A 17,009-nucleotide genomic window follows, 5' to 3' on the forward strand; every position below is an offset into this window, starting at 1 on the left:
AATACAATAGAAAAACCTCCCATAAAGTTCTCTAATTCGAAAATTCATAATTTATCACGTTAAAGAGAGGCCACAATCAACATACTTTTTGGGTAAATCAAGAGGCAATTGCAAGATATTCATCAATTGGAGATCAAAGCTTTGTTTTTGGACAATGAAGGGAAGGCGCAATTGAAATTCATCCAGAAATTATTGAAGAGATTCAAGATTTTTTTTTAAAGATTTATCCTCTTCTTCTTCAATTAATCAATAGGATAGATAGCACTTATAACAATTAGTCAATAGTGTTTTTAGTGCATGTTTTCATGTTCGCATCTTTCACAGAAATATAGGAATGTTACATGAGAGGATATATTTAATTGATATCAAGAAATATGTTTAATTGACTTAGGAACATTGATTTACTTAGTGTAAATTCTTCAACAAAATTTGCTATTCAATTAAAGTTAACATTAATTGATACTAGCTTAAGTACATAGTCTTTGTGGTAACGAAACTTTATACATAACTTATTACTTATTCGCGATATCATTCATTTGTGGAAAACCAAACGATCATAGTCTCCAACCTTTTATGGTTGGTACAATAAAAAAATGAAAGAACAAACATAAATGAGAACCAACAATAAAATTTGTCCAAAATAATGCACATAAAAAAATTGAAAAAATAAAAAATCCAATTCATCTTTTCCCTGCTTCACCACAATCGTCATTGCCATTGCCACCACTACTAGTATTTTCTATAGTAATAATGCTAATTCATTGAAATATTGGGATGTATTGTCGTAATAAAACTGGTTAGGGTAGATTTACTAATCTTAAAGGTTCTGGACGAAATGTGCAAGAAATCTTATTTAGTCCTTGTTTATTCCCCATTATCTTAAAGTTGAATTTTACTTAAACTCATTTTCAACTGCATATTTTCACAATAAAATATTTTATAGTTAAATCTAGAATTTTTTCATACTTTTTAATCACACATTTTTCAAAATTCACTATTACAAAGTGCATTATATACAAAAAAGGGACTCAAACACATGCCTAATTTGTACCATCAGTCACCAATGCATTGTCTTAATAGCATGTTGGCCTAAACCTTTTAAAAGGAACAAATTGGTCCTCAACATTTCATCACTGTCTCACCATCAATCTCCAACAATGAAATGAGATTAAAAATAGTCACACGATTTAAAACTCTAACTTCATAAAACAAGATTTTGCTTTTCAATTTGGACTATGGCAGCTAGAAACTAGAAGTGAACCCTGAGTTGAGGTAAGGTGAGGCGAGGCGAGGCTAGGCTCAAGAGGCTGCCACATCAAGACCATATTCTTTGGAGGACTTTTCTTTTCCTTTTTGGAATATAATAAAGAAAAAAAAATGGATTCATAGAATTTAAAATGTTAGTTAAGTGAAAATAAAGTAGCTTTGGTGTAATAGTAATAGTTGTAAAATTAGTATGTAAATGTCTAGGTTTGACTACAACCCTAATTGTATTATTTTTATTTTTTAGTCTCTAATCTCTAGGCCCTCTAGCAAATTCCTTCCCAATCTTCAAAATCATACTTTTCGATCCCCATTCAACCATAATTGTGCTATTTTTATTTTTTAGTCTCTAATCTCTAGGCCCTCTAGCAAATTCCTTCCCAATCTTCAAAATCATACTTTTCGATCCCCATTCTTTAGTTCTATTTATTTGTCATTTTAACATAATTCGGTAGATTTTAATTTCCTTGTACGAGTTAAGAATCTAAAGTTAGCAAACACCACCTAAATGAATAATCAGATTATCACTCTAAATTCACATCCCCTGCTTTCGAATCTGTTTGTTGAGTAGAACATTCAGATTCCTCGTTGACTGTCAATAATCCAAGCCAAGTTTTTGAATTTGATAGTTCAGAATATTAAGTAGAACTTTGAAGGAGTTAGAAACTGATTACATGGAAAGATGACAAGAGCATACGATAATTGGTAGAGACTACTCGAAGCGATGCTGAAGTAAGAAGAGCTCCGGCATGTTGCTTGTGAAGAATCGATGTCCAGCTCCACGACTTCAGACTTCTTTGGGAATTTCCATTTGAAAGAAGTCTCTTCATTCAAGAATATGGGAATTTCGTTTAGTTACAAACAGATTATCTAGATGATGGGTACTTTAGTGATGCAAACTTAATCAAGCACGGTCAATGTGGCAATATCTTCTAGGGAGCTTTGGAAGAACTAATTTTTGTTAAAAATAGCAATGGAATTCGAGATTTGACTTGTGTTGTTGTCAAAAGTTTTATTGATTGGGATGCTTGTTTGGTAGAGTTGGATTTCTCTAGCAAGATTTCTAATTGAAGAGTTGTTCCTCGTTTGGGACATTGTTTGGATGAAGCATTGGAAAATAAAATGGATCGAGGTAATATATATGACATGATATGACGTATATGATTGAAAGCAAACAACAAGATAAAAGACAAAGATTAACTGGCAGAAGAACGGAGAATTTTGTTTGTTTCAATAATAAATCAGCTTATAAAAAAAGCCAACTATATATAGGGGACATATTAAAATTTCGACAATATTTTTAAAGATGGAAATAGTATAAAAGATACGTGGAATAAAGGAAACAATATTTTTCCAAAAAAATCCAACCTATTTTGGATTAAAAAAAAAAAAAAAACATGAATAGGACAAAAAGTTTCTGGTCTACATACACATACTTTGAAGAAATAAGAAAAAATATTTAGCTCATCTCTAGATCTACAGTAGGATCTAAAGCTTAGAAATAGACGACTGATTTTTAGGAATTTATTTCAACTCCATTCTTTATCTTGGAATGTTATTATCTATGTAACTATGTTCAAATTTCCCAGGTACGGGTAATAAGACTTGCACAGACGATGTTTGTTGCTTTGGGAAGGTTTTGCTAGAGCTGGTAATAGGCAAATTGGGAAAAGTGCCTCCAGTGATGCCAATCTTGAATGGTTGCAAAGCGCACTCCTTTAGATCAATATATAATATAAAGAACCGGAAATAAACATTGCATTTATTACATACTAGTCGCTAAAATTAAAGTTCATTTAAAGAAAATAACGCCATTTACACTAAACTAACCAAAATATTGAAATGACATTCTCAAGCCTTAAAACTAAACTTAGCATCATGGCATTAACTAACACCTTCGAACAAAATTAGGAGCAGCAAATAAATTGAAGATCTACTACATTTCTTTAAAAGTCAAAAATCATGCACGAAAAGAACGCAACAAATGTACTACACCAACTACACAATCGAATAAGGATTGTCTCATCCATAAGTGTAATTAACATTTAATAATGAACAATTTAAAAGAAAAAATATAATACATTTTCCTGGATTTATAATAAATTGCAACAAGCATCTGCATTGTATTGATAGATGATTAAGACGTGTATAATTCAATTAAGATTTCATTTAAAGTCATGGCTTTCCACTTTTCTGCTTTTCCTAGCAATCCACAGTCGGTTCTACAAAGTGACTGTAATTGTTATGCCTAGGTCCAATCAAATTTGGATTTAAACACTTTTAATATATAATTAATGTATGTCATTAATAGCAAATTTTTTATTTAATTCAATTAATATTCTAATAAATTAAATAATAGAATCCATAGATTCAAATCTTGAAAATTTGTTAATTACAAGGAATTTTGATTGTGAGATACAAAATATGTATAATTGTATCTTAAAACATTCGTGGTCATAAGTAATAATGAGACACGGATATCATTATTACAGATAAACCATCACGTGTGACATTTCTTACTTGTAAAGTAAGTAGCCGATCTCACAAGTTAAAGTGTAATGACACTTAAATGAACAGTTCGATATTTTGTTATAAAACAAAAATATTGGAGATCCACTGGGGAGATTCAACATGGATAACAATTTGAATATTAGTAGTTAATCTCTAACACTAGATAGTTGAATTGGTCATTTGACTTGATGTCATCATAGTGATGTACATGAGGCAGTCATACTTTGGTGATATTGAATGTTGTTCTGTCAAGAGTCGCTAATACGACATGATTCGGGTATGCGAATAATCATATGATGATTTAAATGATCAATAGAAGATTCATCACTCTTAGATAGTAAGAAATTATTATCTATATTTCATTCAATTAAATTGATAACAAAAACATTGGCCAATGTATACTCATAAGTCGAAAATGAGTCTTTGATTTACATTGACTTAATAGTGAGATGATAGATATGATCGATAATTGAGATTGACACACATATCCATACCTCGTAATTGATCGAATTATATTGACGAAAGGTTTATAGTTTCACGGTAAACTAATAAGTTTGATTATGTCATACCACGTGACTTTTTTTGTTAAAAATGTTAAAAATGGGTATTTTAGTTTATCGATTTTGATGAGATTAAAATTAAGGAATTATTATGATTAATGATTGTAACATACCAAGAAAGGTCTAGATCCTGGTTGGTCATTGTTCCATTGTGACTAAGATAGGATCAGTAGTGACCCAACTAAAAAAATGTGAAAACATTAATTGAATATAATCAAAACATTAATTGAAATTAAAATGTGGAAGTCCACCTTTGATTTAAGTTTATGGAAATACAGGTACATGTACAATAACAATGCATGGTGTGGTTATAGAGTTAGCAATCTATGAAAATCTGAAATTAAAGGGAGTGGCATTCGCATGGACTTCATTCCTTATACATGTATTTGTTAATTAATAACTAAAAAAGGGCATTTTAAATCAAATGAAGAAAGGTTATTGTAGAATGCAATTTATAGTTTTATAACTCGGTTTTATCTTAAATTTGTAATTATTTCCGTTCATCGCCCAGCGCCCTTGTGATGCTCGTCTGGTCAAGCTTACATTAAACATTATTCCATTTTTATTTTTTATTTTTTTTGGTTTTTTCCCTTCATGTGTAATTTATTCTTTGTTCAGATATTTATAGATAAATCCATACTCAATTCCATTATAAATTGTGGCATCTCAAGAAGAGGCTTTTGACATGACGTAAGAGTTATTTTCAAATTAAGTAACGTTTTTTACTCATAAGTAAGAAGAAGTAAGTAATCCAAACTTTTTTTTTTTAAACTTATCCAAACAAGTTGTATCCAATATATGTTGAGCATCACCCGCCCGAACTCTCCCTAAAATTCTCTTCGTATTAAGAAAAAGAATGCTTTGACTGAGTGCAGTTTGTCACGAAGGCACTAAGTGTAAGTTTAGCGAGGAGGAGTGTTGGAACACTTCGTTCTAGCCCTTCATTAATGTTCAAATATATCCTTTTGCTCATTGTTTTTCACCCCAACATCTTGTTTCGTCCTTCTTCAGCAATTAAAATTCTCCTTAAATTTTCTATCAGAATTGAGTATGCATGTAGGCGGTGCCCGCCGCACCGATTGTCCTTGAACAGATTATATATGTATATAAATTTGGATTTTACTTCAAATAAAGAAAGACAAATTTAATATTTCATTGAATTTGAAACGGCATAGAGTGAGCGGTGAAAATAATAAATAAAAAATATGTTAGACGATAATAACATTGAAATCTACGTACACATTGACAATTTATAGTAACTCCTTTAAGTATTAGGATAATTTTTGTTAGTTACACCACATTTTAATTGCAATGATGGTCCATTTTGTTATGTCCTCAATTAATTCACCTCATTTTTGTTCGAAATCTTCTAAATTTTAGCACATCTTGTCTTGGATAATAGTTTTTGTCCAAAAACTCTATTAAAAGGTGTAAAAAGACTTATTTGTCCCCCATTATATTTTTATAAAAGCCAAAAAAAAAAGAGCAATAAATACAAAAAAATATGTCACTCATTTCAAAATTTTCTAACAGAATATTTGAACGGAAGTCGTTATTAGATAATAATATGAATGCGACGAAAAAAGTTCAGGATAGAAATACACAAATTAATAAAGATTCTGAATTTTCATTACAATTAAAATATAACGTAGCTAACAAAACATGGATATAATTATGACAATCAAATTATTTTGATTCAAAACAGAGCACCTTAAATGTAATGGATTGACAATCTTACTGAGATAGTTCCATTGAGACTAGGTCAGTTGTCGAGCCTTTACGTGCTTCATCTTTCACGTAATTTTCTTTATGGTTAAATTCCCGAGTCTTTTTCCTCACTGGGGAACCTTTCTTTACTTGACATGTCTTTGAATTTCTTGTCTGCGGCAGTTCCTCTGGGCATTGAGACTTTTTTCTAGGCTGCAGTTCTTGAATCTTTCATGGAACAGTTTTTCTTCTTCAATACCTGCCCAATTTGGTATCTTTCTAGCCTGGTTGAGCTTGATCTCGGATTTAGTTCGCTATCTGGCTCAGTGTCCCAATATTTTAGAGTTGAAAAACTTGCAGAGAATGGTTATTGATTGGGAATAATTTCCTGTCAGGATCATTGCCAGATAATTTGTTACCTCCTCTGACTAGGTTGCAAATTGTAGTTTCGAGACATAAAAATTTAGAGGTGATTTCCCAGTTGCGCTCTGGTCGATGCCTGAATTACAGCTTCTGGAAGCCTCGGGAAATAACTTCAATAGTAGACTGCCCAATGTCAGTTTGAAGGCTAATGCTAGTTTTGCCCTTTTTAACATTAATATGTTTTATGGAAGTGTTACCTTTGTGATCACAAGTTCAGTTCTTTTGATATGTTGGGCAATTATTTCCGAGGTCGGATACCAGATTATGCACAGGGGAAGACATCTCTTAGTCTCAATTGCCTACAGAATGTGTCGAGTCAGAGGAGTGCAGGAGATGAGAATGTGCATCGTTTATTCTGAGAGAGGTTTAGTTTTTCATAATTTTGGATGCCAATGGCACTCAACCTCCTCTTGCCATATCTGAAAAGAAAAGCCCCCAAAAATTGATTATATTAGCAGCTGTTGTAGCGGGTAGTGGAATACTTGCATTATTCGTGATATTGCATGTACTGCTGATTGTATACGCAAGTGCAAGAATGGCACTGGCATCCCTATTCCTGCAGGTGAAAGTCTCAAGTCTAGGAGATTCGTTTACGTATCAGCTTATTCTCCAAGGAACATCTGATTTTAATGATGCAAATTTAATCAAGCACAGCCATTATGGTGATCTTTTCCGCTGTATCCTTGAAGGCAGATCCCTATAGTCATCAAGAAGATTGATTTGCAGTTATCAGTCAAAAAGGAAAGTTATACATTAGAAATGGATCTTTTTGGCAAGGTTTCTCGTTCCAGATTGGTCCCTCTCTTAGGGCACCGCTTGGAGAATGAGCAAGAAAAGTTTCTGGTCTAAAAGTATATGCCGAATGGAGACCTATTGAGTTCTTTGTTTAAGAAAATGGATTCAGATGACAACAGTTTACAGTCGCTGGATTGGATAACTTTACAGTTTACAGTATACAGAAGACCGAAAATTGCAATCGGGCCTGCCAAGGGTCTGACTTACCTGCACCAAGAATTTCCATAGCTATATGCCTCGAGCATAATTAAATCAATATTTGCTGATGGCTATTTTAATTAAAATTGGTTAAAGTATGAGATGTTAGTTTCACAAATTACACAATTTATATGATTCGATGATGCCAATTCTATCTTTAAATATGAGCTCTTTACAGTTGTACATTGCATTTAGAGGAACTTCTATATCTATTGTATACCTCATCGATCTCTCATCACAATAGCAATAGGAAATGCAGGGATGACCATGATTGAGTATATGAACTTGAAGGCCTCTACTGCTCCATGGACATGAGGTCCGTGAAGATGGAGTAGATTAATAAGTAGTAAAAATCCATTTCTAGATGGATGGTTTGGAGTATGTTTAGATTACCAAACTCATGGACACTAGATCTTGCTATGAATTGAAACTTAATCCATAATTCCATGAGCAATAATAAGGTAAGTAGAAGTCAGAAAAATGCTTCTAGATGGCCGATTATGGAGTATGTTTAGATTACCAAACTCTTGGACATTATATCTTGTTATAAATTGAACCTTAATTTCCTAATCCCTTAAGCAAGAATTGCAAGCAGAAGTCAGAAAAACACAAAGGAAAACACATATTAATAGTGATTTACCCTCAGTGTGAAAGTTACATCCACTTGTATTGCAAGTCTTCACAAAAAATTAAGTTCACAATATAGGTGTCTCGCATCTCTTATTCTGTGTATCCCTATGTTAAAATGTCTCCCGCTGATTTCCTTTATATAATTGTAGTATTAAATTAACCTGAAACAAAATCTGAATGCCAATTGTGCCCCTATAATAAAAATGTTCATGGTTGCATGGATAAGTGAACACTATAGTTAGGCTCCACTTTGTCCAACGTTTCTCCGTTTCAAAATCGTTTATGGTGCTTTGGATGACATTAATGAATTTTTACCAGATTTTCTCTTTTGGCATTTTATCTATAGAGCGGTACTCACAATGTCAATATTTATTTGTTATTGTTCTCAAAGAGATGTCCAAGACAGCGGCATCCTACTTGACGATAAATATGAAGTACGGTTTGGAGCTTGAGTGAGGTTTTCCTTCAAGGAGACACTCATCAAAATAGGATCACAGAGTTGCTGCCGCTCCCACAGTGAGTATTATTGTTCATATCACACATACAGACCTTTATTGTGGATATACTTGTTCTAGCCTTTTCAAGTGCTAGCTTTAAACAGATTACGAGTCACTATACCCGATTGCATTACAAGGGAAATCAATATTCAATTTCAACTTGAACTCTTTTTGTTAAGACAGTTTAGTTACTAATACGAATGATGACATTGACGTTATAAAGTTCAACTGTGTCAAGTCTCTGGGCCTCCCATTAGTGTCAGGTGAATTCGGATTTATAGAGATTAATACTGTCTTTGGGCGTTGTGATTCATGTTAAGTTATTATTGTACAGTTCATTCCAATTGCCCGGTTGAGGTTGTGACAAATATATTCGTGGTATGCAGGACATCAGACCAAGGTACTTCAGGTATGATGCCAACTAGATGCTTCGTTAGTGTTGGCTCTTATCATGCAGTTGATTGCAATGCATATGGGACAGTTTGGTTAAATTATATACTGTGGGATAAAAGGCCATTAAATACGTTTCCTTACCAAGCAATTGCTAAAACCTAGATTGCAAGGAATTTTTAACCAATAACGTTTTATTTTGTGCACATTTAATAAATCAAAACACTTTAGAAACTCTAAAGAAATGCTTTGGAGACTCAAAAAAGGTTTTCCTCATTTTTTTATTATTTTTTTTTTAAATTCGATAACTTCAAGAGAAACTTTAATCAATATATTTGGAATTGGAAACTTCAATTTCAACTAAGAATTAACTTAGTAGCGTGTTTAAACCTTCTCCTTAAAACCATTAAGAAGTTATTAGAGTTTGACCGAATTATATTAATGGTTCTTCCGCCCGAATTACCTTGTGCAAATAGAAGTCATATCTGGAGAGACTTTTGCTATATGCTTGATAGATGGAGAATTCCTTTCCTAGCCTATTTAAGCAACTAGTCATTTACTCGAGTGCTTGTAGGGATGTGCATGTTTGTATTGACAATCCCTTGATTCTTGATGGTTGGTAATTAATTAACTTGAGAATCTCTTGGTTATAAACATCCTTTAAATGGCTATACTTTGTATTTTGTAACTGTCCCTTTCCTTGATGTTTTAATTTTCCAGCTCACATGTGATTACTAACTAGCTTCTTAGTCTCAAGCAATTAAAGATTTACGCTCATCATTCTTAGAGCATTTTTGGCTAAGCTTATTTAAAGTAAGTTTTAAAATAATTTTTTTACTGCTCAAAGTGGAAAACATTTGACATGAAGTAAGAGTTACTTCTAAAATAAGTAACATTTTTTACTCACAAGTTACAAAAAGTAAGTCGTCCAAACATGTTCTATATGTTATGTTTTGAGCATCACTCAACAGAATTCTCCCAAAAATTCCCTTAATATATTAAGAAAAAAAATGCTTTGACTCTATGTAGTTTGTCATAGAGGAAGGCACTAAGTGTAAGTTTAGTAAGCATGAGCGTTGGAACACTTCGATCTTGCCGTTCATTAATGTTCACATATATCCTTTGTGCTTAGACTTATAATCATGGTCTTTCTAGTTACGAGTGATCACTTGTGATAGTTCTAATTGTGCACCTTTTATATGGAGTTGCCAATGTCTCCTTATACACAATCATTAGCGTTAATGTGTCTCTTTAGAGCATTTTTATCGTTTCCATCCATTTTAAGTGCAAATTTTTTGGCTGAAGTTGGTCCATCCACTAACAGACATAAAAAATTTAGTCAAAATAAATAAATAAATGCAAAAAATAAAAATAACCACAAAAAAATAATAAGGAAAAGAAATCCCATTCATCTTATCCATATGAAAAAATTAATAAAATAAATATATTGAATGCTCATTGTCATTGATATATAAAAAATAAAATATGTTAAATAAAAAAACCAAGAAATCAATAAATATATATATTTTTTTGAAAAACGCAAAAGGAAGAACCAAAATAGAGAGCATTGTCGAATTATATAAAACTTTTTCTCTAAATTTAAATATGCGTTCTATTATACATAAAATGCTCTTTATAAATATAGAATATCTTGAATATGCTCTATGGTCATTATTTGGAGCAGGGTACAAATAATAGCTAGCTATTGTGTCACCCCACGAACATTGGCTAAATAATCGAAACTGGATTGAGTTCCATGAGTTATGGCAACCAACTAACCCCTCAATCCCATGATGCGAAAAGACAAGGTGCTTGTATGGTTCTTGGACCCATGTAATTGATTCTAAAATTCTTTTAGCTTTTTCTGAGTTTAACTTTGAGCATCCAATGTTTAAAATATTTGAGCTCAAGAGTGTGCAATTCGTCTAGTCAAATTCAATCATACCTCATTAAATTTTGTTTGAATTTTCTAAGGTCATATTTTCGAGTTTGTTCTTTTGATTTTATGAGTCGACTTTTCCAAAACCATAAATGAAAATGGGAGTCATTTTTCTGCACGAGGAAAAGTGAGATCTTTCATTGTAAAATTTCTTCTTCTCAATACAATATAAAATCTATAATGGTCAGTGAACATTGCTCAACATTGAGTGTGGTAAAGCCACTTTTTGATGTTCAACCGTAATTTGATGTTTCAGACTGTGTAGCCGCAATTTAAAGTTCACATTGCTTTTAACTCCTATATTGTTGGGTTTTTGATACCCAATAAATTCCGGGTTATAATGTTAACGTGGATTAATATTATTTCATAGGTATAGGCCGATGAATGAAATAAGTCCAACAACCAAGTCCATGAGCTACACCCGACCCAATTGTATTCCTTATGGATGGCTTGAATCTTGGCCCATTTACCCCTTTATTGGCGCAACTTAAAGCATAACCCTAGAGTATATATTTGCTATAACCCTAGCCACTTTCATATAATGTTTTGTGTGATTTTGAGAGAAGAAATAGTGAATCCCAGCTGCCCCCCTTTTGTGTGAGAAAAAGGTGTCCATAAGTGTCCAGAACGCTTGTATAACGCGTGCAATTGGTGGTTCTTTCATAGTATACCTTTGTGGTGTCTTCTCCTAGCCTTTGTGGCCACAAATCATCATCCTTTCTTGTCCTACGTGGGTAAGATTGAATAGCAACTAAGGTGAATCAATTAGTTGTGGTTTGGAGCCGGCTGAATTGGTTGTTGGTAGAGAAAGGTATGTTGGACTGAGCCTGAAAAATCACCGTTTGAAGATCCTTTTAAGAGAGCTTCCGCAACAATTGGTGTCAGAGCGTCAAGGTGAAGGTTTTGGCTCGTGAAATCTACCAGAAATCGTCTAGAAAATCGACAGAAACGCAGCAGAAATCAGATCGAAGAAGTTGTCCAAAAACTGTTAAAATCAGTCTCCATTTTTCGTATTTTCTGATCAATCCAGAAGGAGTTTGGAAAAACAGAGACCACTGGCGTGACATGAAGGAGGAGACGAACCTTACAGGCCGGCGCGTGTCAATCGATGGCGGCACGTGTGGTGGAGCGTGAGGACCACGCGCAGAGGGAAGAAACGGCGCGTGCGGGCGTGTGAAGGATTTTCTGGTGACGATCCCTTCAGGCAGTTTGTTCCTTATATTATTTCTGACATTTTTCGTGTTGAAAGTTTTCTATTTCAGGGTAGGTAGAAGAATCTGGACAGCATTGTTCTTTGGGCGCTCGGGACTGATCGTGATTTTTGGGTTGCTGCAATTTTCAGAGACTTTAGGACGAATAGTGGTGGTCCTAAAGTGATAAATTCGCAACTCTCATAATTTACGGACTCAGATAGGTCCGCTCTGGTATACTGGCTTAACTTAGTTTAAATTTCAGCATTAGCAGATCATCGTGTGGGGTGATCGTTAGGATTGGGGGTTGTCATTGCTTGTGCTAGAAAATTTAGGAATTATTTGCTCTGTTTTTTGAAGTGTTGAGTTTTGATTGCAAGTTGGTAGTTGATTTTGTGCTTTACCTGTCATATAGTCACTGTGTGAGACTTGTTGCGTGGAAATTCGAACTTTTGTTTGCATACCTTCGTGTTGCATTGATTTTCCTGTTAGAACACCTGGACTTGACCCGTTCGAAAATTCCCTTGATCCAAGATCGTGAATCTTACGAAACCCTGTAAATCTAGAACGGTGTATATTGCGGCCGTAGGATAACTTTGTGTGACCTATCTGTGCTTTTGGTTGTTCTAGTTTTTTTAAAATGTCTTCACGCTTTGAAGTTAGAATTTTTAATGGGAAAGGGGATTTTTCAATTTGGCAACAAAAGATGAAGGGTATTTTGGTCCAACAAAAAGTTTCAAAGGTCATAGATGGCAAATTTCCTGCAAATTTAACAGAAGTACAAAAAGAAGAGTATGATGAACTTGCATACACTTCAATTATTTTACACCTGTCTGATACTGTTTTGAAAAAAGTAGGAAAACTAGATTCTACAAAACAACTTTGGAAAAAGTTGGAGGACTTATATTTGCTTAAGTCAACTCCTAAATTATACTTGCTTGAACGATTTTTCAACTTTAAAATGGATCCTTCAAAGAATCTTGATGATAATCTGAATGTCTTTAACAAGTTAGTTCAAGACATCGTTAATTGTGATGAAGAGGTATCTGAAACATATAAGGCTATTATCCTGCTTAATTCCATGCCTGATTCATATAGGGAAGTTAAGAATACAATTAAGTATGGTAGGGACACCTTAACACCCGAGATTGTCATAGACTCACTTAGGAGTAAGGAGATCGAGATTAAGGCTGAAAAAGAGGATAAGAGGAGTGGCGAGTTACATATGATGAGGAGTAGGATGAAGTTTAAGCAAATGAATTTGGGTAGAACTCAAGACGATAGTAATTCGAGTAGTGACTCGAGTGATGAGGGTAGTAAGAAGAAGGGCAAGGGAAGAGACAAGTCTAGTGGTAGAAGGTATTACAGTTATGGTAAGTTTGGACACTTTATTAGGGACTGTCCCAAGAAGAAAGATAAGCTGAAGGGAAAGATGAGAGGTGAGACGAATTTGGTGGAGGGGTCGAGTTATGACCCCAGTGAGGTTTATTAAGTGTAAACCTAGTCACTGCATATGCATCTATGTGTGATCCTTTTCTGCATGTGTGTGATTGTCTAAATTTTGTTGCGTGATTATTTGCTACATCTCAATGTGTTTGATATGTGCATTTGCATGAATTTGAGACATTAGGATTACTTGGTGTAATTGCTTGCATGCATAGTGGGTTAAGATGCATTAGCAGTATGTTGTGTGTCTTCTGGTGAGGTGGAGTATAGATGCCTAGAGGTACATGGTGGTTTGTGCCGGGGATGTGGAGTGTGACATTTGGATCACGAGTGGAGATGTGATCAAATGTCTAGGATCCTTTATCTGGAATGAGACCCTGATCAGGTGGAGTGTGAGAGAGACATTTCTATCACTTCTGTTAGGTGGAGACCCATTATCCACGTAGGTTGGGAGAAGTGATGTGGAGATAGAGGATTATCCCGTGGACTTAGGATCTATTGTGACTTACTAGTTAGACATGAGTTGAGTGATCTATCTAGTGAGCATGGTAGGCGATGAGAGGAAATATGTGTTCTCGAGGTGTGAGCAACACGGAATGAGATAGGATAAGTGTGGTGAGATCTTTTCTTAGAGTCATTTATGCATGTGTTGCATATGTGGTTGACCGTGGTTTGATTGACTTGGTGTTAATCTATGGTTCTATGTGAACATGTTTTTGAAAAGATCTGTGTGTGTTATCCTATAGTATATCGTCATCGCATGTGTATTTGCTCTTGATTGTTTACTGTTAAATATTTGCTTCTATTTGGGTGTTTTTTGACCTTAGCCCCAGTGAGTACATGGAGCAGGTATGGTATGTGTTTCAAGTTGGAAACACGAGGTAAGGTCTGTGATCCAATTTTATTGGCTACCTTGATTATGCAAGTGTTAACTGTGTGTTTTGATTGCTTGCAGATTTATTGGGCATCAAGGTGGAGATTTGTTAGGTTTTTAATACCCAATAAATCCCGGGCTATGATATTAACATGGGTTAATATTATTTCATAGGCATAGGCTGATGAATGAAATAAGTCCAACAACCAAGTCCATGAGCTACACCCGGCCCAATTGTATTCCTTATGGATGGCTTGAATCTTAGCCCATTTACTCCTTTATTGACCCAATTTAAAGCCTAACCCTAGAGTATATATTTGGCTATAACCCTAGCCACTTTCATATGATGTTTTGTGTGATTTTGAGAGAAAAAATAGTGAATCCCAGCTGCCCCCCTTTTGTGTGAGAAAAAGGTGTCCAGAAGTGTCAAGAACGCTTGTATAACGTGTACAATTGGTGGTTCTTTCATAGTATACATTTGTGATGTCTTCTCCTAGCCTTTGTGGCCACAAATCATCATCCTTTCTTGTCCTACATGGGTAAGATTGAAGAGCAACCAAGGTGAATCAATTGGTTGTGGTTTGGAGCCGGTTGGATTGGTTGTTGGTAGAGAAAGGTATGTTGGACTGAGCCTGAAAAATCACCGTTTGAAGATCCTTTTAAGAGAGCTTTCGCAACATATATATTGGGAATCGAACCATTTACATGTGGTATTCCATTTTCTGAAGGGGCAAAAAAATTTAAAAAAAAAAACAAAGAGAGAGAGTTTGAAAGAGAGAAAAAAGAAAATTTTCCAAAATATTTAGTCTTTCCTTTGTTTAAAAGAGTTTGTTTTCTCCTTGTGGATAGATAGGTTACTGTTATTGTTCTCTCCTTGTATTAAGGAGAAATTGCTGTAATCCGTTTACTGTTATTGTTCTCTCCTTGTATTAAGTTCTCGGGGGGAATGATAAGAAGGAAATAAATATATGATTCATATTTTTGTTCGTTAATTTATCATTTCCTGGATTGGCTAAAGATCGTATTAATTGAAAGTTCTTTTGACTCGGATCACAAATTGCAGCTTTTACATCATATTTAAATTTTTTCCGATATTTTAAAATGCCCAGGCATACCTAATGCAACATATGCTTATGATGTTTATTGCTTCGGAAAGCTATTACTTGAGCTTGTTATGGGCAAGCTAGGTATCAGTTCTTCAACTGATGCCAACACAAAGGAATGGTTGGAAGCGTCCTTTCCTTACATTAGTATATACGACAAGGAACTCGTCACAAACATTGTCGACCTGTCATTAATTATAGACAAGGATCTTCTCGAGGAAGTGTGGGCAATGGCAATCATTTCTAGGTCTTGCCTCAATCCCAAGTCTATGAGGTGACCTCTAATGAGATACATAAACCTTTGGAAAATCCTTTGAAAATGGTACGGGAAGAAAATTCGAGTCCTGCCTGGCTTAGAAACGACATCCTCCAGAGAATCATGGAATGCTGCTTTATTTGGCAGCCATAGCACTTCTAATGTGGTGGCCATGCCAATTGTTCCTTCTAATGAAGTGGAAGGAACGAGTAGTTTTTAACTGGGAAGTGGTCAAAATGGTGATGGGAATAGTTATTCGTCCTCAGCCAGATGGTATTCCAAGGAGATTTTCCCTGAACCTATAAATACACGGGATATAGAATAAGCTCACGAGGAGTGAATGGAAAGTGATTTCTTCTCAACTCTTAGTTGGTAATGGATTAGTCTCCAAATTGTGATTTTCTTGTTTGTTGTTTCTGTGTACCTTGTCATCCATTTTCGATTTTTTTCCGTTGTAAGTCAATTTTGTTCTTAAAAGTTGCACATTACTTGGTTTTAGCCAGTGGAAGGTTCTTCAGGTGGTATTTTTTGAAGGCTTGTTTTTGGTTAAAATAGGTTACAAATTTTATTTTATTTTTCAATAATTGATCTTTAGAATTGGTTATATTGGGAAATGTAAATTATGATATTGACTATGCTTCTTTTAGAGGTGGAAGAAGAAAAGAACAAGCAAAATTGCACATTGTTTTCTCAATTTAAATTGATTTATTTGTTAGAACGAAAATGGGATTCCTCTCGTCTCTGTTTTTGCACCCGCCCAATGTTTATGGATTTGATAAGTTGAATTAGGTATCAGTATGTGGGATCGAAATTGAGGATCCCAAGAATGGTTTGCCACTGCAATGGAATTGTATTAGACATACTAAAGAAGAAGAAAGTGTTCGGAATACAACATAGACAAACAACAAATAGGTAAGCATAGATTGCGTGCTTACAAATATAATTAATCAAATTAATAGGAAAATGTAGCATTTTCCTTGCTTCTACATAGACTCAGAAAATGTGGCAATTACCTTACTTCTACATTGACTCTAATAGGTAAACAATGCTTAGAATAACTATATATATAACGAAATTCCTCACATAATTTAGAATTTTACATCTAAAATGTTCTCAGGAGACTTTGAAATGTTTTGCAGCCACGTAATACAACAAAGGATCTTTACTCAAAAAGAGATGGGGATGGAAGGACAAGAAGCGAAACGTGAACTTGATCATCCTCAATCA

At 34.3% G+C, this 17,009-nt stretch overlaps 1 protein-coding gene and 1 pseudogene across 1 annotated transcript in view; both read left to right on the forward strand.

Annotated features, from left to right (window-relative positions):
* Window positions 1-1,364, forward strand: part of LOC111379170 — an 11,701-nt gene extending 10,337 nt beyond the window's left edge. The window contains exons 7-8 of the mRNA XM_023002506.1: window positions 288-293; window positions 1,305-1,364. Of these exons, the coding sequence (XP_022858274.1) occupies window positions 288-293; window positions 1,305-1,364 (66 nt within the window). The remainder of the gene's footprint in view (window positions 1-287; window positions 294-1,304) is intronic.
* A 4,700-nt stretch (window positions 1,365-6,064) lies between these two features.
* Window positions 6,065-16,195, forward strand: LOC111379171 (annotated as a pseudogene).
* Window positions 16,196-17,009: the final 814 nt, after the last annotated feature.

The sequence above is a fragment of the Olea europaea genome, unplaced genomic scaffold, assembly GCF_002742605.1.
Source record: "Olea europaea var. sylvestris unplaced genomic scaffold, O_europaea_v1 scaffold1940, whole genome shotgun sequence".
Taxonomy (NCBI): Eukaryota; Viridiplantae; Streptophyta; class Magnoliopsida; order Lamiales; family Oleaceae; genus Olea; species Olea europaea.